General features: G+C 39.3%; 1 protein-coding gene across 5 annotated transcripts in view; it reads right to left on the bottom strand.

Moving 5' to 3' along the window:
* Nucleotides 1-207: 207 nt before the first annotated feature.
* Nucleotides 208-25825, bottom strand: part of LOC135081670 (ubiquitin carboxyl-terminal hydrolase 8) — a 49674-nt gene continuing 24056 nt past the window's right edge. For 4 of the 5 annotated variants that reach the window (XM_063976438.1, XM_063976437.1, XM_063976439.1 and 1 more), the window contains 7 exons: nt 8685-8815; nt 7978-8077; nt 7201-7329; nt 5854-6048; nt 4472-4624; nt 3547-3731; nt 208-3017 (listed from right to left, as the gene is read on the bottom strand). In XM_063976438.1, coding sequence (XP_063832508.1) covers nt 2903-3017; nt 3547-3731; nt 4472-4624; nt 5854-6048; nt 7201-7329; nt 7978-8077; nt 8685-8815 — 1008 coding nt within the window. In that variant the 3' untranslated portion in view covers nt 208-2902. Of the gene's footprint in view, nt 3018-3546; nt 3732-4471; nt 4625-5853; nt 6049-7200; nt 7330-7977; nt 8078-8684; nt 8816-11930; nt 12910-25825 lie in introns of those variants that run through there. The other variant, XM_063976441.1, reaches the window with a different exon arrangement.

A 25825-nucleotide genomic window follows, 5' to 3' on the forward strand; every position in this document is an offset into this window, starting at 1 on the left:
GAACCTATTTGAAATTTTAATCCATGCCTTCCATAAAACTTGACACAAAATTCTAGAAGTCCATTATTATCAAAATAATGCAATGATTAGGTCCCATGGATCTTTTATAGGTCCATTTTAGTTCTTACAAAGTTATGTCCTTTGTGTAGTGTAGTACATGTTAAGAACTACCTTTTACAATCGCAATAAAATAAAACCACAGTAAACTTATATTAACAAAGAATTTAATAAAGTTTGTCTTACATTTAGATTTATAATAAACCATTAATGTATGTTATATACAAGGTTACCATACAACAGTCAATTCAATGAAAAAAATCCGTCCTTTGTTGGAAACTAAACGCGCTACGTTAATACAATGGCACGGCAAGCTAGCTTTGCGTACGAAGTCCTAATATAATTTTCTTAGGCACTGTGATTCGATCAACTTCGAAATATTAAAATATAGCCCCAATCTCTTTAAAAAAATAGTGTAAAAATACTATTGCCTCACTTCAGGTAGATATCACGCAAGTTGAAATCTGTGGAAATGGATTAATTCTACGTAGAAACTTGATCGTATTATTTCTGCAGTAACATTAGCTTGATTCTACTTTGAATATATTTATATAACGACTTTTTGTAAGCTAGCTGCAATGATCAGCAACCCAAACATCACACATAAAACATCCAAAAGACTCACGCCCGTTTTCACAAACGATGCTTACTCAAGTGAAGCAGAAAATCAAACGCACAGCATTGAATAGAGCTCTGTGATAGGTTTGTGTCACCCTGAGCGTCCACGCGCACTGTGAGACTTCATAGTAATGTTTGTGAATACGGGAGTCAGTCTCCATTGCTCCATGAAGCATTATGACGTCCAAAATTGCTAACAGCGGGTGTAAAAGTTACGTGTAACTTTTATTTGCCTGAATCTTTCTTATTCCTTGGTTACACAGTTTTTGTGATTTCAGATAATATCTTTCAATTAGATTTAATGTGGCTCTGCTGTCTGGCTAGCCTTAAATACACTGTTATGTACAACTGGCACTAATAATATTTTATATTATATTACTTTGTCAATAACGATAATTACAATTACGTTAATGACAATTCAAAGAATACCTCTCGTACAATGAACTAGGTATTTACAAAGAATGTAACTGTTCGCCGCGACTGCTGGTGCTGGATCAAATTCAAACATTATTCAGTCTTTGATTTCACAATGTACAATCTCAAAGTAAATTAAGCAACTATAATGTAGACAAATATTGTTAAATTCTTGTAGAATTGTTTCAACATTCACTTTGCCTGTCATATGGATCAAAAGATGTAGTAGTTCTTCAGTAAGCATTTTTATTTCACTGATTAATTTCAATTGATAGCTTTTGAGTTGGATATTTTTTGTTGTTTTACTTTATAAGGGGCTATTTATTTATAATTACAAATATTAAAATATTTGAAACTGATTCAAAACTAATAGGTACCTTAGAATAGTATTTTGTTATCTAAATTATGAAAAAAATAACAATAAATATAACACATTTTAAGGGGAGTGAAATAAATATAACATTGTAATTACATTTCGAGAAATACATTAATCTGACCGACTGTCAAATATTTAATATAAGTGAAAACAACAAAATTTCTTATTTAAATAAATTAACAACTAAATTATTTGCGAATATGGTGTAATAATAATCACAACAAATTTTAAGTTCTAAGCCGTAATTTTGTTTGAAGGGATGTGACAAAAAACAGGCAAAAATATTTGTGAAATACTGAATTATGGTAAAATCTGATAGCTGACATTGATGCAAATACGTCTTCGTGGGTAAACAGACATGCATTTGATTTGATGCAAATCATCAAATTGTACTACATATAATAATAATAATATTCACATTTCTGTCAAGTTCACATTCTCTGCACTGCTTAATGAAAGTCAATATGCAGCTACCTTCATATTAAAAAATAAATTAGGAGTATAACGGAAAAACCTTGGTTTCATTGGGCATTTTATAAATATTCTCCCTTCTGAATACTTAAAGTACCACAGGCGGATTGAGGGAATTCAAAATTAATAATAAAATGTACCAATAAGACTATAAGGTCATGTTAACATATTCAAATACAAAATCGGTTGAGGTTGTAATAACTGACCTATACTACTAATTATCACATTACTGTCTCCAGTAAATTAGATTGGTGTTATAAACATTGATGACCAAGCGTGTGACATACGTAAATATCATAGAATACAATTATGTACACCTATGACACATTTGTAAGCTTTTTGCAATAGAAAAAGCTTTCATTTCTTTTAAAATGCATGACTATACATTTAAAAGGGCAGTTCCCTTTAATTTGGTTGATGAGATGGAACAACTCGAGTGATATTTAGTTTCTTTACAGTAATAGTGCTATGAACAGTGGATGAGTTGTATTGGAAGATCACAATGGCTGTCAGTTATTGTGGTAACTAACGCATTCCTAATTCATAAATTATACCGTTGTTCACACCACTTGCTATATCAGTACTACTGTCAGTATGTTCCTGTTATTCTAATCAATCGCTGCCCATTTTTGTGTTATTGCCATGCAATATTTCTTTTTTGTTTGGAGATTTATATGAGGCTATTCACCATTTCTATATGCCATCAATCACCAGGATTAAGGCTTTCTAATGTACGACAGTCAATGTGTGTCACTAATTTGAGTCTATCACGTTCACCGCATCAGTGATTTGAATCACTTGAATCATTCACACCACTATTCGACACTGTCTCTACACGTCACTGTAAAGTCATCGGTTCGGTTTCACTTCGCTGTCACGTGTCTCGCACGTGGGTGTGACGTCACTGCGGGCGAGCGGGTGTCGCGCGTGGGTCGCGCGTGGCACGCGCGTGCGACGCGTGCGCGCTCATGAAGCGTGGCGCGCGGGCCCGCACGTCGTGTAGAACAGGATGTAGGCTGCGCTGGACTTCACCTCGCTCGATGGGATCTCCGTTACTACGTGGTCGTCGTATTTGTACCATCTGCAATTGTTTAAACAAATTGTTTTGATTATGACATCAAATATTGTCTCATGCTTATTTAGCTCTAAGCATTATAAAAAAAAGAATTGCAGGCGTAAGTTTTAATTATTTGTTTGACTAAAGCCAGTGTTACAAAGTGTTACTAGTGTAAAAAAGCACCCGGGGCAATTCCCTCCCCCTCCCCCATAATAATAATAAGTCCATAATGTAACCAAAAATCCTGGGGTGCCTTAGCCCCCCGCTATATGTAATATGGTTTGGTATACATATTACATATAGCGGGGGGCTAAGGCACCCCAGGATTTTTGGTATGAATGAGCTATATGATATCATCCGTATCATGACCGTCCTTGTCATGCTGATGCGCCAGTGAGTACTAATCTGCGCGACTGTTGTCACTATTCTTGGTCTGAGGTTGTCACCCCTGATGCCCCCACCCTCTTACGCAGCTACTGACTGTATCGCTACAAAAAGTCGCCGTGGGCGAGGGGCCTTAGTTTAGATAAGAACAGATGTTTTCGACACTCACTTGCCGTAGATCTGGCTCTTGCAGTAGGCGGTGTAGTGGCCGCCCTCCATGGAGCCGTAATGGTTGGACACGGCATACAGGCTGTACTGCTGCCCGCCGTGTAAAGAAAATGGCCGCATGTCCAGCTCGTCTAGCGGGAAGTCGATGTACGTCTGCTTCTTGCGGTACGCGTTTACCATGTACTCCTGCGGATATACAAATGATATATTGAATATTAGCATCATCAGCCGAGCTAGACTTATTTTAGATGACAAAAATGTATGGGCTCATCGTGCCATCGTAATCGAATAAAAAAAAATCTCGATAAGCTTGCCGTGGCGGGCATCCTTGGCCTACTAAGGTCTGGTTGCTGAGCACGTAGAATTTCGTCCAATGACCCCAAGCTACCTATCATTACCTATAATTATATTGCTGTCGCGCTCGCACACTCACTGATGCAACCCGTCGCACAGTCGCGCGCGACAGCAATATAAAATTACGCGCGAGCGATAAGGATGGGCAGCTGGGGTTATTGGACGAAATTCGACGGGCTCGGTGACTGGACTATAGTAATTATACTGCAGGAGCAGGACTCTCTATGATTTACTGGAGGTAAATGGAGACGGGTTGGGGAGGCCTGATGGTCGCATATTTGTCTCCGAGTTTCCTTATCTACGGAAAGTGGCAATTCAAATGAGGTCCAGAATGAACTTTTATTCTTCTTCTTTCTTATCTGCTGCTGTCTTTCCTGAACACTATAATCCAGGCCTTTTCAAGACAAGTGAATAGGCACTTAAAGGACAGATATGTACCATCCTAGAGTGCATCTCACTTAACACCAGGTGCGATTGCGGTCAAATACCTGACAAGGAAGGCTTGCTTAAAAAAAAACTTGTCTAGTGTGGCACAAATATAGTATAAAATAAAGTATGTTCTATCTATCTACCTTAGGGTCGACGTAAAAGCGTTTAAAGTGTATGACGAGCACAGGCGGTAGTCGCGAGATATCCAGCTTTTTGACGGCATCCCGCTTCTGCTTGCAGTTGGGACAGTTCCAGCCTGGGATCGTCTCGCCATTCAGGTACAGTTTCAGGCAATCCTGGAAAAGGAAATAGGTCATTTAGAACTAATACAACACTGTTGTGTTACGGCAGTTGGAGGTAAGATAGCCAGTTCCTCAGTGGTTGAGGATTTCGAGTGAAACCTTCGTTGTGGGTAAAAAAGTGACAGCCTTTCTTGGCAGTATAGTGATTTGGACATAAGAAAGGGCGTGCATTCTTCAGCTTTTTGGACATTTAATTTTCTGTTTATTCTATTTACAGTTAGGATATACTGGTTGGCACATTAAGGGCAAATAAATATACATAGTAAACTCTGAGTTTCTTTCGCCATTTTTTCTCAGCACCAGCCTATAATATGTTGTCCCGAAGTGGTGGTAGGGTGCTATATTTAGGAAGTGTATGAGTCCTACAGAATATTTTTTTATCTTATTTATTCTAAATTCGTATTTTGGTGTACTCACGCTGAGGTTAGTTTACGTCCATCCTGGACGAATGCAGATGCTTTCCCGTCTGGGAAGTCCATGCTCTCAGTCCAGTTTTATTGGCTAATGGACAGTGGATATAGGCTGAGTATGATATTGTACAAATATGGGAATAGGTAATACAAGAGTACATTCGAGCATATTGAACAAATAAAATAAAGAGGGAAAATGATAGGTTGATGATGGATGGACAATAGTCCATAATAATGGGTAGATTGAGAATAAAAATGGGCATAGCCTATGTATTGTCCGACTTTTCATCATCATCCTTTCAGCAACAGTATGTTCATTGCTGAACATAGATCTCTATCGATGATTTCTAGATCGACTGGCCGGTAACGGTCTGCATCCAGCGCCTTCCTGCAATTTTTGTGAGGTCACCTTTTGAGTTGAGCTACGCTTGCCGGCACTGGCTTCGACTTCTTGTTGTCCCATCAGCTGTCAGTTCTGCGTGCTGTGTGTCAGTATATGTAAGGCGGGCATGCGGCGGGCCGGACGGGCCTGGTGGTGGTGGGTACTTGGTGCAGGCGGGCCTGCGGCGGGCCGGACGGGCCTGGTGCTGGTGGGTACTTGGTGCAGGCGGGCCTGCGGCGGGCCGGACGGGCCTGGTGCTGGTGGGTACTTGGTGCAGGCGGGCCTGCGGCAGGCCGGACGGGCCTGGTGGTGGTGGGTACTTGGCGCAGACGGCGCAGCGGCGGGCCGGACGGGCCTGGTGGTGGTGGGTACTTGGCGCAGACGGCGCAGCGGCGGGCCTGCGGCGGGCCGGACGGGCCTGGTGTACTCACGCCGAGCGTGCAGCGGGCCGCGCTGGCAGGCAGCTCCAGCGACAGGTTGGAGAAGGACTCGTAGGTGGCACTCTGCTTGGCGCAGACGGTGCAGCGAACAGTGGAGCGGATCTGTCCGTAGAACAGCCGCAGGATCAGGCTCTCTTTGGACTTGGTGTACTCGTGCCACGCCTTCTCTGACGGCGGGAGGCTGTCCTGTTGGGAAGAATAGAGAGATAAATATTTTTGTATATATTCGTCCATTTGCGACGATAGTGTGACATCTTCAATTAGATCAGCGGTTCCCAAACTTATTTAGTCTACTGCCCACTTTGAGAATAAATTATTTTTTAGCGCCCCCCATTTTTGTAGTCAAGAGTCGAGCTCAGTAGGTGTCTAAGAGTCCTCCTAGTAGATGACGCCTCCCAAGCCTCTACACAACGTCCCGTTTTTTTTTCTGGGTCTCTTACCGCCTTCCTTTAAGCCTGCGTTATCGCCCACTTTGGGAAAGACTGAATTAGATGAACATAGGAGATGTCACATTGTTGTCGCAAGAGGCAGTGGCGGACTACCAGGCGGACCGCCCCGGGCCCCCCGGTCTTTGAGGAGCCCAATATGCCGCGTTTCCCTGATCAAATCCTAAATAAGACTTTTGAAGGTGATAGTTGATGGTAGTACCTCATGACCACAGCGACGTTATGTGTGTTGTTGTATTGTTTTTATTTTGATTACTTTGTGTGTGTGAATTTCTAATGCGACACTGGGGTTCGAACTCAGCGCATTAGTTGGCATCTTCTAGATCTCTATAGCTATATCTATAGGTCCGAGGTATAAGCAGGCCTGTTCATCTCCGCGAGTTTACATCGAAAACAAAACAAGCACGATGGCACCCTACAGGATACTATTCGACAAGGCCTCACATACGAGAGAGCATTGACTCACGCACGCGTATTCTTGTGTATGATGGAAAAAAATAAAGAAAATGGTGTACTAAATACTGTGCAGTATTTAACTGCCTAAATAATAATAAAAATACAGAATGTACTTTTTTAAGTTGCCTGAAGACACTGAGAGGTAAATAAGTAGTTAATATTATTCATGATAATTCATGTTAAATCATGTAATTTCCTCCGCCAATTTCTGCAGTTTGGCACCTCACGTCACATCATTTTACCGAAGTCAGCCCTATAGCTTCGGCAGTGCCGATCACTGACGTTTGTCAACAAAATGGTGCTTGACTCTTGAGACAAGCTAAATTACACCATATTGTTAATGGCATTGAGCATACATTTTTTTAAAAACTTCGCGAAGTAAAACTTCTGTACGTAGTACTTATTATTATTCTGTGGTATAAGTGGGTGGAGTTACCTTGTGCGAGGGCACGTTGATGCTAAACTGCAGGTCGAGGTGCAGCCAGTCCATGAGGATGGTGAGGAACTCGTGCGAGTCCTGTTGCTCGCAGCCGCGGAACGCGCGTTGGTGCTTGCCCACCTCGTTCTGGAGACAACAAGCTCGGTATTATGATCGTTCTGAGAACGAAAATTTTACGAAACTCCATCCCTAAGGAGGGTAAAACGGGATCCACGTGTACGAAGTCGCAGGCGGCCGCTAGTAACGCATAAAACTCGGTTCAATCTGAAGCATAGATTCAAACCGGTGATTCAAGGGATGCAGAACAAAGCTCAAATCAAAACTTGGTTGGAACTCAAACATTCATTTAACCTTAATACACGTCATAACCAATTATTGATTCAGCTAGCTGGAATGTCACAAAGTACGCACGATTTCCCGCTCTTTTCATTGAGCCACTGTCAGTTACCTTCTTTAGGTCTTCGGTTCACCGAGAAGGTACATACTACAATACGCTACAAGTTGTGATGTCCATTAGTAACTGCAAGGCTACTCCATAGCGCTGTTTACGTAGTTTCGTCTATCTGTTACTGTTGCTTGTGCTGTCATATCGCTTACGTGTGAGGATGAGGGATGGCAACATCCAAAACTTTGGATAACGTTTTTGGAAGTAACGTCCTTGTTGTCAAAAATAAATGTGACTCACTCTAGACTCTAGAGGGATGGCAACAGCTGAAACTTTGGATAACGTTTTTGGCAGTAACGTCCTTGTTGTCAAAAATAAATGTGACTCACCCTAAGGTCCTTGGTGGCGATGAACCGGTACTGTCCGGACCACAGCGCGCGGACCACCGCTGCCAACTCCTCTGCGATCGCGCCTCGCGTGCTGTGTGACCTGCAATCACATCGCTTTATATTCCAACACGTCACCTAGACAAAACCTTCATTTCACGGACTACAGTTTTGGTGCAAAATAGCATCTATTAGAAATGCACTTGTACGTACTTGTAAATCTAAATAAATCTAAAATTACTCAACGGTGACTGACTGACTGACATAGTGATCTATCAACGCACAGCCCAAACCACTGGACGGATCGGGCTGAAATTTGGCATGCAGGTAGATGTTATGACGTAGGCATCCGCTAAGAAAGGATTTTACGAAACTCCACCCCTAAGGGGGTAAAACGGGATCCACGCGTACGAAGTCGCGGCCGGTCCCTAGTTGATTAATATGATTTAAAAAATGGTGATAGCTTTGTGTCCGAGGCCTGAGTAGCAGGAAATCAATCAGATATGATTATCCTTAGTTAGATCTAAAATTATTAGGTAGTGCCTGAGGTATGAGAGCCTCCCGTACCACCCCTGACTGATGTATGGGCTATACATATAGAAAAGCTTTACTTGTCATAAAACATACAAAAACAAACTTTTTTTAGGGCCAATGTTCTTCAGGCCTGTCAGAGAACCCGACCCTGAGTGTCGATGCTCTGTAACTGATACCTGTTGACGTGCTCCAGGTACTGTCCGTTGCAGAAGTACGTGACGAGGATGGCGGTGTTGTTGAGGCACTGGATGATGCTGTTCATGTAGCACGTGTTGCCCAGGTTCTTCAGGCCCGTCAGACCACGACCCTGAGGAGTACAGTTTGTTAGGCTCTGATAGGACACTGGGAGTTTGCTAGTTGGCACTTATAGATCCGTTTCATCCATGAAGACGCGCCCATTCTTCCGCTAATTTTTGAGTGTTATCGGTACATACACGCTAAATGAAGAATGTTCACTAATTTTGTTTTTTAGCTTTCTGTATTCTCTGTTAAAAATAAAAAATACACGTGAAAGAATTATTTCGATACGTCAATTAGTTTCCAAGATATTGAATTTTAAAAGTGCGGGCGGCGGCCGGCCCGCCATTTTATGCGCGTGACGTCATATTACAGTGACTGGCTCATATTTGTATGGGTGGAATCTTGCAAGCTGAATTAAGACCCACTTCCAGGCAACCGATTACGCTGAAATTTCGCAAACACATGTGATTTGGATGACCATGCAATATTATGATGACATGGAGCTGATCTGATGATGCAGCTGGAAGGTGGCCATAGGAACTCTATAATAAAACGACTTAAATGCATCGAGTTTGGGCTCGTTCGTTTTGTATTGATGAGTATTTTAATTCTATATAGTAATCAGGGTCTAATGATGGAGCTGGAAGGTAATTCGCAATAAAACGACACAATCGCATCAAGTTTGGGTTTGGTTCAATTTTAATTTCTGTGATGGGTCTGGGTGTTAATATGTATAATAAGTTTGTATTTACAAAAAAAAATGTATTTAAGTATGTTTATATCCGTTTTCTAGTGAGCGGACACTGTGAATGTACGTCACGCGGGGTCACGTGACCGTCGGCGGGACTCAATATTTAAGCGAACTTTGAATGCCTATAAAATCATAACTACTGGGTATTTTTGAATGAAATAAAAACAAATGTATTTGTAAATGTAAAAGCTTAACTGTAACATAGGTTTCAAGTGATTTTGCATACCTAGTAACATTCTCAATTATCCGTGAGTGTGCACACCACAATAATGAAGCTCGGATTGATCGGATTACTCCCCGCACCCCGCGCTTCCCTCGGCCTAAAATTGGTGGGGCGCGTCTTCACGGGTGAAACGATCTATACCTTCTGTGAATCTGCTAAATGAATAATGTTTTTCAATTGTTTTATAGATATTACTTGCTCTGATTGCACTTTCCAGGAATACCAACAAATCTTGTGATTTCCTCGCCTTTAAAAAGATTTTTTTTTTTTGAAAAGATTATTAGTAATTTGTTATTACACAAATTACTAATACTCCCGTTAGCTCCTCGTACTAAGCTAAATATGCTTGTGTCACGAGTGAGCTCACCACAATAGTCGAGCAGCGGCGGGGACCGAACCCGCGTTCCCCGGATCACGAGTCGGCCAGTCCGACCCCTTCACCGTTCGGCTATCGTGGCTTTCATAAGATAATTTAGGTATGAACAGAAAATGGACGAGAGTTGGCGATACTTAGTATTAGTAGAGAATTTAGTGCAATGATTTGTATGGAGACCCCTCCACTTTGGTATAGAAGGCTCATTTTTGCACCAGTTGTTCTTTGGGTGCTCTTGAGTAGATTTCCGTCGGTAGACATCGGGAGCCCCCCCTGTGGTAGCAGGGGGAGGGGGGGCAAGTTTCCTTCTGCCGCGCTTCACCTTAAGGCCCATATCTTCCAAACTATGGGTATTAGGGCAAGTGTGGTGTCATTTTCGGATAATTAAAGGATGGCGAATTCATTTCTAGAACAAACTTTTTGCCTTTACATACAAAAAAATAGAAATATGGAGTAAAATTCACAAAAACCAAAAAGTATTTTTTTAAATAAACGTCGTTTACTTTTAAACCACTGGAGATAATCTAATAAAAAAAATATGTACTGAAAGTTACATTTATCAAGATTATAAATATATACCATTGTATGGTACTTTTTTCGAAAAAAGTAGGTGAAAAAAAATTTTTCTTCAGGACACAGCGGGCGAATTTTAATGCGCGTCGGAAAAAATATTTATTTTATCCATGAATTCACACTATTTCGTTCATAAGCAAGTAAAGATTATTGTTTTAGAATTTATTTAGAGTTCCTGGCACATCATGCTACCATGATTTGTATTTTTTCTTCAATTAATTTTGAACTCTGTGTAAGACATAGGGTTGAAAATAGTTTAAATACATTGTATTATTGAAAATATCATAAGAAGAAAGCACTAAATAAAGAACTTGAATTTGTCTAAACGTCTAATGATTATTATTATTATTTTAATAAACATTTTTATTTCTACATACTATTGTTACCAGTGATAACGGAAAGGCAAGTGTGAGGAAACATCATTTGAAAACCGTAGCAGTTGGGGGGTGCAGTTTTGCGCGGCTCAATAGCACGCCAAAGGTTAAAAGTCGCCCGCTGTGTCCTGAAGAAAAATTTTTTTTCACCTACTTTTTTCGAAAAAAGTACCATACAATGGTATATATTTATAATTCTGATAAATGTAGCTTTCAGGACATATTTTTTTTATTAGATTATCTCCAGTGGTTTAAAAGTAAACGACGTTTATATAAAAAAATACTTTTTGGTTTTTGTGAATTTTACTCCATATTTCTATTTTTTTGTATCTAAAGGCAAAAAGTTTGTTCTATAAATGAATTCGCCATCCTTTAATTATCCGAAAATGACACCACACTTGCCCTAATACCCATAGTTTTGAAGATATGGGCCTTAAAGTGAAGCGCGGCAGAAGGAAACTTGCCCCCCCTCCCCCTGTTACCACAGGGGGGGCTCCCGATGTCTACCGACGGAAATCTACTCAAGAGCACCCAAAGAACAACTGGTGCAAAAATCAGCCTTCTATACCAAAGTGGAGTAGCATATTGACCAAGTAACTCTTTTAATAAAGAATGTTACATTATTATTTAAATTACGAATTAAGAAAGCAAGAATTCGCAATCCTTAACATGGAATACATCAATAAATCAGCTCTCTAAATAATATTAATAATATGTAGCATACATATTATACAGTTCAGTTCGGTTAGACATTGTAATATGTACCTGTTATTTATAGATTCATCTCTTAAACTAGATACAAAACAGTAAATGTTTTCGATATAGAATTGAAATCGATAGCTATTTATGTTGTCTACAATGTACAGGAGGCAGTAATTCCTCGCTCACCCTTCTGAACAGCCAGACGATGTGGTTCTGCGAGTACTTCAGCCGGACCTTGACCTTCAGCACCATGTTAGCTGTGTCCAAAGGGATGCATCTCTGCTCGTAACGGAGAATCTTGCCGGTCGCACTCACACCGAACGAGTTTACCGCACTTTTATGACCTAATATGCCCCAGTATTCGTCTTGGATCGACACTTGTTTACGACTAAAGAAGTTAGTAAGGTATCTGTGTGCTGGTTATGGCACTTTTATATGACTTAGATGTCTTGTATTCAGAATCTTGGTGTCGCTGTTTACGACACTTTTATACGACTAAGTCTGTGTTTACTTTGAATATTTGGGTCAATACTTCAGAGCAAACTTACGGTAGATTTTCGTAATTATCCGTAGTTTATTTTGATTTTTTTCTTTTCACTTCCAGTGTACTAATTGCTGTAAGGTTCTCTAACGCGCGGCCTTGAGTGTACGGTCTTTCTTTGTGTTCCTCAACTTTATTAATTGCCAATTAGTTCTCCACACGCCTTTGCTGTCTATCTCAATTCTTCAATTAACTTTTTACCCTTTTTAGTTCATTCCATCAACTATTTCTAATTACTTTCTCTAGTATCAAAAATCTTTGATATGATATTTTCAGACAGGATTATTCCACTTTTCTCTCTTCCTACAGCTATTTTGTATAGTTTTCTAAAATGGTACTTTCGGTCTGGTGTATTTCGACAATGGGAACACCAACATCACCATCACGATCAAATATAGCAAGAAAACAGTTGATATCACTGTAGCTAGTGATTGGAGCATTTGTGTTTATTTACTTCGACTTCTTATTAAAATCACGCACTTACAATGATGTTAAGCGGTATGGTTTAGTGACAGCTCGTATCATTCTTATTGCAAGGCACAAATCACAACGTTATCAAATTTTAATTAAATCACAACTATCATAACTTCTTCAAAAGGACTAAGCTTGATTTTTATCACTACGCTTGTTATCTAAACTTTATTCTCCACACAACGACTTGAGACACTCCTAATAAAGTGTAGACTGGTATTTTTCTTGTAGAACTCCCTATAACAGTATATGCGTAGCGTATATGTGTTTGCGTCGCGTCGGGAGAGCAGACGTGCGCTCGTGTGCATAGCTGGTGCGAGACTAACTCGCTGTTGGCCAGCTCTCACGTGGAAGGGTGGGGGTGGGTAGGGTGTCTACCAGGGTGGAGGGAATGTCTAGTTTTTGTCGCTGTATTATGTTTGTTTGTGGACCGGACTAATGCAATAGGGCACACAGGTATGTATAAGTCTGGTGGCAACAAGCGATGGAAAGCTCGTTTCAGAATTCGATAACCATGAAACAGCAGATATTTTTCAGCTTCGCGAAAATTATGCGAACTACTTAGTGCAAAGTTCTCTTTTGAATTATTTTGAGATGTTCTGACGCTTTTTAAATGCTCAACAAGGTATAATAATTTTTAGTTGATGGATAAGATTGTATTAGCGCCAGTTTATATTTAACGTGTCCTAATTTGATCACCTTTCCCAGGTAAATGTCTTAGAGGCAAGGGAAAAGACTTGGATTAGGTACTCAGCAAAGTTTTCTTGACCGTGACTCTCCTCAATCAATCTTGTAATCCCAGGCTTTTAACACATCGTATGCCGCATATTAAGTTATTAGGCATAGTTGTGTGCAGTTGTAACTGGTTCATAGATTTGTAGGTGATTTGTAGCTGTATTTTTCCTAAATAAGTGGTATTCTATGTACCTATTAATAAATAAATATTACCTTGCAATTCATATGGCATATTTATACTCTACTTTACTTCTCTACCCTCTCATGGGCACCCTACCTGCACCGGTCAAGTGACAGCGTGCGTGCCTTACGGAGTTTAGCGGGAGGAAATCATTTGATTGATTGCACCGGCTGGGTATGCCTCGCTTCTTTACGGTCGACCTTTGACTTTCACCCCGTTTCTTACGTTTGAACACGTACACCGTGAATGTTATTATGAACAACACACATGCATTAGCTCGGGAGTTTTCGTTTCGGTGTTAGTTTTCGGCCATTTTATAAACAATTCTCGCAAGCAATCGGGGCTTCTATTTTCTGTAATATTTATCATATTTTTACAATACAAGGTACACATACACACACACCTACACGCTTATGTTAGGAGTTGATTCGGTCGACGGGAGTCGATCTATCGTCCTCCCTCCCGAATGGTAATCCGATGCCCAGAGTTTTGGGCCTTCATTCGTTTCAGCTGAAGTCCACTGCTGGAAAAAGGCCACCCCCAAGGATTTCCATAACGACCGGTCTTGCACTGCCCGCATCCAGGTACTTCCCGCGACCTTCACCAGATCGTCGGTCCACCTAGTGGGACCTGCCTACGCTTTATCTTCCGGCCCGTGGGCCTTAAGTGACATTTAATTAAGTATTTCTCATATTATCGACAAACTTTGAAGTTGGCAACCGTTTAAGTTTAACTGCATACCAATTAAGATAAGTCCGTATTACTAAAGAACACAATATTAAAACTTAGTAATATTTAAGTTCTTTGGAAACCCAACTCGTTCGGTTCGTCACGAAGTGTTTGTAACATAAGTGCTAGCTAGTGCTCGTGACTTTGTCTGTGTCCAATAATAATTTTGAATAGCCTACCTATTTGATTCTGCAAGGTTTCATCTATCTTCATACTTTGTTCACCGATCAGAGCGTGATTATTTTTGCATTGCGTATTTCAATTTGCAACGAAAGGTAGCCTAAGGGCCAGAACAGACGGTGAAACGCAACTACAACGAAACTGCAACTGCTAGTTACTTTTGAGTTGCATCTAAGTTTAAACTTTCAGTTTCATTCATCAGAATCATCAGAAAGTTGCAGTTTCGTTGCAGTTGCAAAGTCAAATCTCTTGCTATAAAAATTCTGCAGTGATAATGTAACAAACAGAAGTTATTATATTCATATAAATAGGTAGCCCTTGGATATTCCGACCTTGACCCGCCGAAGGCTTTGTTTCAAATATTCCAGAGGTCATCGCTAGGTATACAGTATTGTGTTAATTTTCGTAATTAATTGATAGTTGAAACAGCTACGCGGCCTTCAGGGACTACGATACTAATTTATGACAACATGCCAACGTAAATATTGTTATATCTTCTGTATTTTTAGTTTCAGGTAATAAAGCACCTTGTAGGTGCTATTTTGAAACAAATGTAAAGTTTGACGTGCCTTTGACAGTACTGCCACTATATAATAGTCCAATGGCAGATAGAGACAAGATGTTATCCGCCTTCCCTTTTACTTATTTCAATGATTGTCCTGTCTCTAAGTTCTCTGGAAGAGGTCGCTTCATATCGATATGACGACCTAAATTGTGCCGTCTGTTATGTGTATTTCTTTCTGTTCTTGTTGTGTGTTGTACAATAAAGTTTTATCTATCTATCCACTCCTTAGTCAAAATCACAGTTTTTTATTCTGTACTTAGACCCTTTCCAGGGCGCTTATACACGTCCCAAATAGCTCGCCCTACCACCACTTCGGGACAACATATGGGCTGGTGCTGAGAAGAAGTGGCGGAAGAAACTCAGTCACCTTTAGTTAGTCAAAACTTCTTTGTCCAGTCAAAATACACTTGCAGAACCTTGGCAATGAATACAGGAAGGCGTAAATTACTTTCAGCGTCAAACCGACCTTCGCGCAGAGGCGGGGCTGACCGATCTAATTGTAAATAATTACAAACCAACTATTTCAGGACCAATCGATACGACAATCAGCGAAGGATGGTGATAGCTTGGAAGCAATCAGGTGCAATAGAAGGTATACACTCGTATTCACAAACTATGCTTGCTTAAGTGAAGCAGCAAATCGAACGTACAGCGTTGAATAGAGCTCTGTAATTGGTTCGTGTGTGACTCTGTGCGTCCACGAGCACTGTGAGACCTCATAGTAATGTTTGTGAGTGAATACGGGCGTTAGAGTAGAACGTACGCGATGCCTACAGCTCATCATCATCATCATCATTTCAGCCATAGGACGTCCACTGCTGAACATAGGCCTCCCCTAATGCTTTCCACGTTGATCGATTGGTAGCAGCCTGCATCCAGCGCTTCCCTGCTACCTTTACGATGTCGTCAGTCATGGAGCTCATGGAGTCGCATTATTTATGACACTAGGGTTTTGACCTCAGTTATAATCAATACGATTAGAAAATAATTTGACTGTTTCCAAGTAAAAGAAAATTACTTCAATTTGAAAGACACCAACAATTTGAAAAAAGGATTGCTACTAAAGGACATTATTTTCCACTGCAGCAGTATTGGTGTCCTTAAAACGTTCCGCCGCGGCGGAGTCATCAACCCGGCGCACCCTAATGTACAAACGATGGCACATGAACCTATACACTGTTGTTGATCCTTATGTGGTTGAAATAGGAATTATTTTGCTATATACTTCGACTGTATACCCATAGCAATAGGTACTATGAGCAGACGTATAACAACCTTTGCGACTTATGAAATGTTTGTACACACAAAACCTTACCTAGCTTCTTCATAATTATGATTACTTTCATAGAATTATTCTTATACCTAGCTACACTACACTGATAGATCACCATGTTATACTAACTATTGGTTCAGTCAGGTAACTTTAAAAAAATAGTTCAATTTCTATTTTAAAAGGCTTGTAATAAAAATTCAATCAGTTATCAATATACCTTTGCTTTATAGCCAAGTTTATTGGTAACGGGACTATTCCCACCTCTATTTCCCACCACTGCAACTCCTGTGTAGCCAGGATCTACAGCTTGACCGCCAATAACCCAACCAGTGAAGGTCAAGTTTGTCCCGGGGGAAAGTTAAACTGTCATAGGACCCGCAGCGAAATTAATCAGAAGAACATAGGAGGAGTTCGAAGTTAAGGTTCGACTTCCCTCCGTTGCAAAGCGGATGACAGGTGACCAACAAAGGTTTAGTAACCTTTACGAAAAGAAGTTCAAAGTTCATTAGTACGAGTAATACGTTGCTTCAATTTTATTTTGTGAGCTCAATCAAAGTGACTGCACTATGTTAAACTATAATGACCACGTCGCAAGCCACATTTCTTACGTCATAAGTAAATCTATGGCAACCTGCGTGTTCCAAGACGTCATAATGACGCAATCGGGGGTTTTATTAATATTATGAGGTGGGTTTTATTGCCTTAATGCTATAAATTCACATCTACACCCCTACGTCAAGATTGTTATCACGAGCGAGCCATAAAATAGAAAAGTATGTTATAATAACATGATTATGGATGTAAGAGATATACCGTACATAAGTACTTACATTTACAAAAAAAAACTAAAGAATTAGGCTTCAAAGCACTCAAATCTCGAGTTCTGATTGCGATTAGTTGGATTTCTGCTGCAAACTGGCATTAATTAATTCTTAAGTAAAGAAAGTGTTATTTCAGAATACGAACACTGAAAATTTGTTGCTTTTAAGCAAACACAAATACTTATTACTTAACTGTTTATGAATTTAAAGATTCGAATGTAACACTGCTAATACATATTATACTCCAGTATATTATGTATGGAAAAGTACAAGCTAACGCTAAGTTTGCTACTTGACACACGCTAAAAACTTTGTCATACACATAAATAAGGTATAATTTAAAAAGGAGTTTGGATTTGGAGGATTAAAGCAAATTGTGACAGTTTAAGGCTTAAGTTGCACCACCTTAACCGTAACTATAACGATGACCGGTGTTTTTATATGGAGTGTGACAGATGTTTGACTTTTGTTAAAGTTAAAGTAAGATGGTGCAACCCAGCCTAAGCTATGGGCCCTACAACACTCCCCATAAATAAAACAATCGTAGTACTAATGTGGTATTAGTTTCGCGGGGCGGAGCGTGTAAACGTATAATCGCCTCCACACTGCGGCTTTTCTTCCGCTGTAACGATAACAAAACAGCTATGTATATTCAAAGTAAAAAAAAAAACGCTATGTATTTTAGAGAGCGATAAGTCATAATACAACGCATTTATTTATGCAAATAGGCTTTTAAAAATTACTTTTACACGTCCCAGTATTAACCCTACCACTGCTTCAGGATAATAATGAGAGTTATTGATAACAAGGTGTCTAAAGGCAACAACTACCAACAGGCCGCTACCAACCGGGCGATGTGGAAATTATTGAGGGAGCCATAAGTTCAGCAGTGGACGTCCTGTGGCTGAAATGATGATGGTGATGAAATCTAACAACTACATATTGCTGACCGATCTTGTTCAAAACCAAAAACAACACAATTTCAAAATAATTTCCATAATTATTGGAGATCTTTCCTATATTGAGTTTTTTCACAAATTGAAATATTTTATTTGAACTTTAGGGAATATAAATTTTCTTGTTTTGCTGTCGGTCCGTTGTTATCGCAAACGACCTACGAAGCTGCGTGTTGTATTTCTTATTTGAATAAATTAACTGTAACACATGAGATAAAGTCAGATATTTATAAAATAGCATTGCTGTTAAAACGTCAGAAAGATTTCGATGTGCTTTTCCGAATTTCAACTATGCCACCTCGTGTGTTTGCCAAAGAGGAGACATGAATGGAGATATTAAAAAAAAAATTTTTAATATCTCCATTCATGTCTCCTTTCTCGTCAAAACAGTACTAACTAGTACAGTATTTATCCCTACTAATATTTAAAAAGGGCGAAAGTAACTCTGTCTGTCTGTCTGTGTCGCTTTCACGCCTACATCACTGAACCTATTTTGATGAAAATTGGCATAGAGATAGTTTGAGTCCCGGGAAAGGACATAGGATAGTTTTTATCCCGATTTTTGAAACAGAGACGCGCGCGATATTGTAGTTTTTCTGTGACAAACAAAATTTCACGCGGGCGAAGCCACGGGCGGGAAGCTAGTTACCACATAAAGAGTCCTACATCGAAATCATCGTAGGACGAGTGAAAAGGCAGCCATATTGGAGTAATTCAGACGGTCTTGCAGAGTACTCTTAGACATCCCTGAGCGAAAGGTCAAGCGCGCCATAAACCGAACGGTTTACACCGCTCTGTCAAACCCACTAACAAGGCGGGCTGACTCAAATTGCCAGTTTTGATGGTAAGGGCCGTTGCCAAGGGCAATCAAGTTTTGCGAGACCCAATAATGCTCCTGCATTGCAAATTCAAATAATTTATTTGTGAAACACAGGTAAGGAGTATGATGAAAAAAAGATGTGTTCAAGCCGTGATCAACCTTGTCGGCATACAAATGTTAAAGCGTGATTATAAATTATGTTAAAAGAAAAGTAATAATGAGCAAATTAAATGTCAAAATCATAATGTCAGTTAAATAAATTGTAAGATTAAAATAAACTAGTGTAGGGCAGACAATCGGATGCAGGATCCTTAACGAAAGACTGGACTTGTGTGTTCACATCACACGGCAGTATCCCGTTTCTTGCAGGTACGGATTTTCGCAGTTAGGTACTGGAGTTTGCAATTTATTTAATTAAAGTCTATTAAACAATACACAATTATTCAACTGGTTCTTGTTTTTTTACTGGTTCATTAGAATGACAAAACCGAATAGCAAATTCGATAGGATCTGTTTTTTGCGGCGCACTATTACAAACGGGATGTTCATGTGAATGTTTAGTATTAAACACATAATCTACTAAACGGGATTCTGCAAAAAACGGGATGTCAAAGAAAGAGCCCATAATCATCAGAGTGTAATAAAATTAATATTTGTATGCGATGCATATTGCACACCGTAGTATTAGAAATTGTAGTAGCCGTAGCAACCTACTACGAGTGACATAGTCGTAGCACTACCGCCGTAGTCGTGTAGTATATCGTAGCACTACAGTACAAGAAACGTAGCAAAGCACTACGAATACTGTAGCTGTGTTATCGTAGTCAGTCGTTCAGCCACGTTCTTAATTTTGCTGATAATACCCCGCCTAGAAACCAAGCATTAATTAGATCGTTTCATCCACGAAGACCCGCCCCACCATTCTTCCGTTAATGTTTGAGTGTTATCGGTACACGCTAAATCATCCATGAGTGCACACGCACACTACGATAATGACGCTCGGATTGCTCGGACCAAAAATTACTGGGGCGCGTCTTCGTGGATGAAGCGAACTATACTTCGAGAATCGTACTCTATCGACGGAGGTATTAAAGATTAAATGAAAATTATCATTAAGCCTGCCCAATCAGCTTAAGCACCAAGCCCACAATTAACAAATATTTCCCCACAGTCGTACAGGAAGCCCAATGTGTGGGATTAGCGAGCACGCGTCGAGCCGCGTGGTGTAAGTTTTGTTGACACACGGTTTGGCACGAGACGTCTTGGATTGCTGTTATGTAATGCTAGACGATAGACCGTTTAGTGTGAACACAAATGAAGAGGGATAGGGAAATGATCAGCTTCGATTTCTTTATATTTTACTGTGATTTTGTTCTCATATTTATTTTGTTCTAATACATTCGGCGTCAAAAAAATCGCCACAAACACTTTCAAGCGCATGCATCTCCACTTCTCACCAATATTGGTATCAATTGAAAGCCTAGATGTTCTGAACTTCATTTCATAAAAGGAAAGGTTGGTGTGTCTTTACAAGGAGTTTGAACATATTTTGTAACTAAATATGGTGAACATAATGTTCTACCTTCCCTTCAGTAATGAAATCCTTATAGTATTGTTACTTAGGTATAATGAAACGAGTAGGTATATAGAAATTGGTAATGTTCCTATGTAGTAAACCTCAACTGATATTGTGCTGTGTACTAGCCTACTTCCTACTAATATTATAAATGCGAAAGTGTGGATGTCTGGATGTTTGTTACTCTTTCACGCAAAAGCTACTGAACAGATTTTGATAAAACTTTACAGTATTATCCTGTTTTCGCCTCCGAGATTTATTTTACCGTGTAGTACCCCTGTACGACAAGCCAATCCGCACACAATATTCAGCGTAGTAGTAGTAAAAAACAAAAGAGCGGGCAACCCCACCCCTACCACGCTGTGGGCTCGGTGTCCGAGCGGTCTCATTCCTTTGTGCGCACGCGCAACGACCGCACGCAGTATAAGAAAAATGCTTAAGTGACGTCACCAGGACGTTTTTACCGACAAAAAACGTAATTATTTTAAGTTGTGCAGTGTAGTGACGAGAATTAGACCCAACACAAGGTTGGTTGTAACAACTATTTTGTGCAAGTGCTCGTACATTTTTATTATAAGCGTTGTGACACGACGCGTAACTTTGACCCATTTTTAGCTCCAAGTTAACGCGCGATGTTAACCAGTAGCCATTTTTTGCTCCGAGGTAATGCGAGATGTTACCCAGTAGCCATTCTTTTGCTCCGAGGTAATGCGAGATGTTACCCAGTAGCCATTTTTTTCTCCGAGGTAATGCGAGATGTTACCCAGTAGCCATTTTCTGCTCTAGCGAGTTAATACGAGATATTAACCAGCAACCACTTTATATTCGGTCATTTTTGCGGGTCATTTTTTAACCAGTAGCGTTAATACGAGATATTAACCAGCAGCCACTTTATGTTCGGTTATTTTTTAACCAGTAGCCGTTTTTTGCTCTAGCGAGTAAAAACGAGATGTTAACTACCGAGATAGCCAGGTATTGTAATATTATTCACTTTTACGAGTTAAGTATCTTCATTTCGGCCATTTTTAAAAGCCGTAAAAACAGAACATAATGAGCTCATACATAAAAATGTTGCGTTTGTACGAAACTACCCACATTAAGAGCTTGCCTTCTTGGCCTTACACCTTATGAACCATCAACCGTCTTGGAGCCTGATGACCCGGCGCCGCGGACGCACTCGCCCCAGTCGAGCCTCCGCCTGCTTTTATAACGACCGATGACCCTGTGGCCATACACCATTGTTCAATGCTACAAAGGGTAACTGAATAATTTTGTTGTTTTGTATTTTTATACATTACACCAATCGATATTGGTCTAAATACAAAGGCTAGTAAGAAAGAAATAAGTATCAGATCAAAATTCAAAGTGCATTTATGTAGATTCATTACTTGCTATTATAAGGTCAGAATAAAAGATCCTAAATAAACCTTAGGCCGGTTTGTTGACCGAACCGAGTCGAAGTGGAAATAAATGCCTACTTTATATATGAAGTATGACAATATGTCGTTTTTTTCTATGCAACGACTCATATTAACTGACATTGTGATTGTGAGTACTTATCAGTCTCACATTTTTTTTGTTGGAAACTTACAAAGATCTTTCTACATTTCCGGTCGGTCGACCAATTACATCAACGGTCGACAACTATAACTCATTATAATCCTCTAAAACGGGAAAAGAGGTATTTAGTTGATATGACAACTAATCCAGGCTGCTGCACTGAATATATAATTTAAGCTTTAGCCGTTCGCATAACTGTGTGAATCGAGGCTTTATACAGAGGCCGTACCGACAAGCTACGCCCTGCTGTATGGTATGATGGGCTAAGACCTATCACCCGCCCGCGGCGCAACCACGCCACCTTCCACAAGCGCAGGCGCCGTTATTTACGCCGCAGCGCCGCGCCGCCGCCGCCGCATGCCCAGCGCTGCCAGCGCAACGCGGGAAGCGCCATTAAAGATCGACCAGAACACCAAGGTAACCCGCGTCCCTAGACGACGCGCCATCTATGTACAGGTATGTGCTGGCCGCTTAAAATATTGTTATTTTGAATGCAATGTACCTAATATCCGGTTACAGAATTTATTGTACCGAGATACCTATTCGATTCCCGATTCGAACCCAGATGAATTTTTTCATAATCATCATAACCATGCGAGTAAACATAATTAAGGCTTGGTATTTCTGCTAAAGTAGGTATTTCGCGCTGTCAAAATCTGCGCGCGCAATACTTCGCCGAAGACAGCGCGCCAAAGAGCTCTCGCGGCTACACAGTATAGAAATACGCAGTTTAGAAATACGCAGTTGGTTAGGTTAGGTTGACTTCCTTCCGTTCAAGCGTCACACTCACAACACTTTCTAATACAAATCATATCCAAGTGATACAAATTAAAACAACTTTCAAAATTTTTGGGAATATATTTTAGAATCGAATAAATATAGAATATAACTGCCAAAGTAAACACGGTTCAAAGAGGCGTGGCGTCACCGACCTTCCGGGAGTTCCGCGCCGGCTAAAAGAATTTCAAGATTACGTCACCCGACCTATCGGTAGATCCTCGGGAGCTTGAGCGATTGGAAAAACATTTTATGATCAGTTACTCGTAGTGGCGATTATTTAGAGCTTGGATAATAAATTAATTCACGAAACTTTGAATGAGGTTAATTACATTAATCAGTACACGCATCAATTTTGTTCAGTCTTTTTGTTTATTAATAAATAAAAATATCATACTAAAATTGCATACATATTTGTTTGTATTGGTCTGGGTGTTTTCTTTCCATAATTTATGTATAACGTATGTACGGGGCTCTGTATCGAAAATCACTATGAGCAATGAGCATCACACACGGTTACCTGGAGTGCATTACCGCAGCAAAATTTTTATAAATATTGTGCTTTAGAGAGTCGAGATTATAGCAGATAATTAGTCCATCGTGAGCAGAAATTTGTCCACTAATAGCAAAATTCGTTCAAATTATAGTTTTAAAGTTATTAGGAAAAAACAGATTTTGCTGGGGTAACGTTTCAAACATTACCCTGGCAAATTTTTTTTTTGAAAGTCGTTCTATTCCGGAACCAAATACATGGATAGATAGCTCTTGTTGCGTAGTAATTTGTCCACGAATAGGAAAATTTATTCGTGTTCCGGTTCTCAAGTTATTTAGAATTTTGCTGGGGTAATGTTTTGTGATGTCCCAGATCTCGTAAATGGCTCAACGCAGAAGTTTGAAAAAAATACCAATGATAGACCTTGATATGTCCAAATTAGTTCAAACATTAGTCATTGATTTGAATGATAAACACCAGTGTAATTAAAAGATTTCGAAAATCAGATAAAACGGATTTTTGAGTAAACCAGTACTCTTACAATCGAATAAAAAGGTGTAGCATGTACCCTTGGTACACCTTTATAACCACAGTAAATATAAATGATGTGGCTTTGCGCAAAAGAGAGATTTCAAGAAATCTAATTTATTTTAACAGTCTTACTTTCGTGGCCGAATACGCGGTTCCCTGTCTTAAATCCGTTGATATATGCTGCATCTGCCATGTTTTTGGCTAAAAGATTCTTCTGTCTTGCAGCTTAGACTTTTATTACAGACCTTAGACAGTATTTTTTATTATTTATTTGTGTCAGTGTGCTCTTCTAAAGAGTGTAAGACGATTGTATGTAGGTACTATTAAAATGTAATTTTAACTCATTGGTTTTGTCTCATATTTGAGGAATGTACTATGTATTATGAGTAGAGTCTTCGTTTAAAAGGATGCGAACGATTTAAATTTCAATAGGTAGACAAAATTGATAATTCTTAATTATCAAAAATTTAAGCTTTCTCCAGTAACACTGATATTATTATACTGTGACTCATCAAAGTCATCATTGTCAAAAATATTGACAAATCGCGAACTGTCACGGCCAAAAAACTGGCACGCGTCCGTCCTCCGTAAGCGCCACCGCGCGACTGATTGAGATTGTCCAAGCCGTCATGGACGATTTTTTCCACATTTTTTAACATAGTAACTAAATAAGACGCAATATAAAAATTTCATCCGTTAAAAGCCCTCAAGTTATTTCTGAACTTTAGTTTAGTAAAAGATTTAGAATCTCAAATCGCTTATTTTAAAAATAAAACCATAAATAGAAAACGAATAGAGGTAACTTTGGGAATTTATTCTATCGAGTCAACTTCATCAAATCGTGTTTCCATCCGTTAATAGCCCTAGAAAATATCCTCAACTATGCCCAATAAAAATCTTAGCCTTTAATTTTACTGTTTAGTACCTCAAAAATGAAAAATGAAAACCTCATTTTCGCCATTTTCTCTGCTACCCGGCCTTAATTATACATAACAAATAATTATACACGTCGGCGCAGAGACGTTCATATTAAGAATATTCTTAATCGCATCCGTTGACACGAGTACATTCTGAGATTACCCACTTGTTAAAAAAAAAAAAAAAAAATGTTCCTAGATGGTGGACTTAGATAGCGTTTATATAAGATGCTAAACAAAGTTTATGTGGTTTAAGCACTTCAAAAGGTATGATATTTTAACCGCAATTAAACTATTAACAAAAGATTCATTTATGGTTTAAAGAAACTTATTACTAATATAATATGTTTATTACATAAACACGATAGCCACTGAAAAGCAAATAGAATTATGGTCTTATTTTAACGGATGCTTGTTTTGTATCTGAACAAACAGGCAACATTTTTGTTTGTCTCTTTGCGGCCTTTCTTTAGCCCTGATATTTTTACAAAGTTTATTTTTTTATTCATGACGTCTCACCAGCTTGTATCTATAAATAATAGATAAAATCTAAGAGCTTTCTTAAACTGTATCGGTATCGGTACATAAGATGACGTCATTTTTTCTTGTATTGGAAAAACATTATTATGTAGGTTTGTACCTACTAATCAATGTATGATTAATGCTAATAATACTATTGATAGTCTTACAAAGTAAGGCTTCATCATCATTATTATTATTTATTTACTAAAAAAAAAAAAAGGTCAGTTTTAACTCCATGTACTGTTTTACAATTGGTTCGTATAAATTATTTATGTATAACGTTAGAATTCTCATAAGAAGAGATGCGACATCATGAAATACATTGAATCATTTCTTATCTTGCTAAATCTTTTAGACAAGCAAAGTATCTTATTATGCGTTAAAGCGATAATAACTATGCCTTTATAAATATAACACAATAATAATTACATTG

Source organism: Ostrinia nubilalis, chromosome 20, assembly GCF_963855985.1.
Source record: "Ostrinia nubilalis chromosome 20, ilOstNubi1.1, whole genome shotgun sequence".
Taxonomy (NCBI): Eukaryota; Metazoa; Arthropoda; class Insecta; order Lepidoptera; family Crambidae; genus Ostrinia; species Ostrinia nubilalis.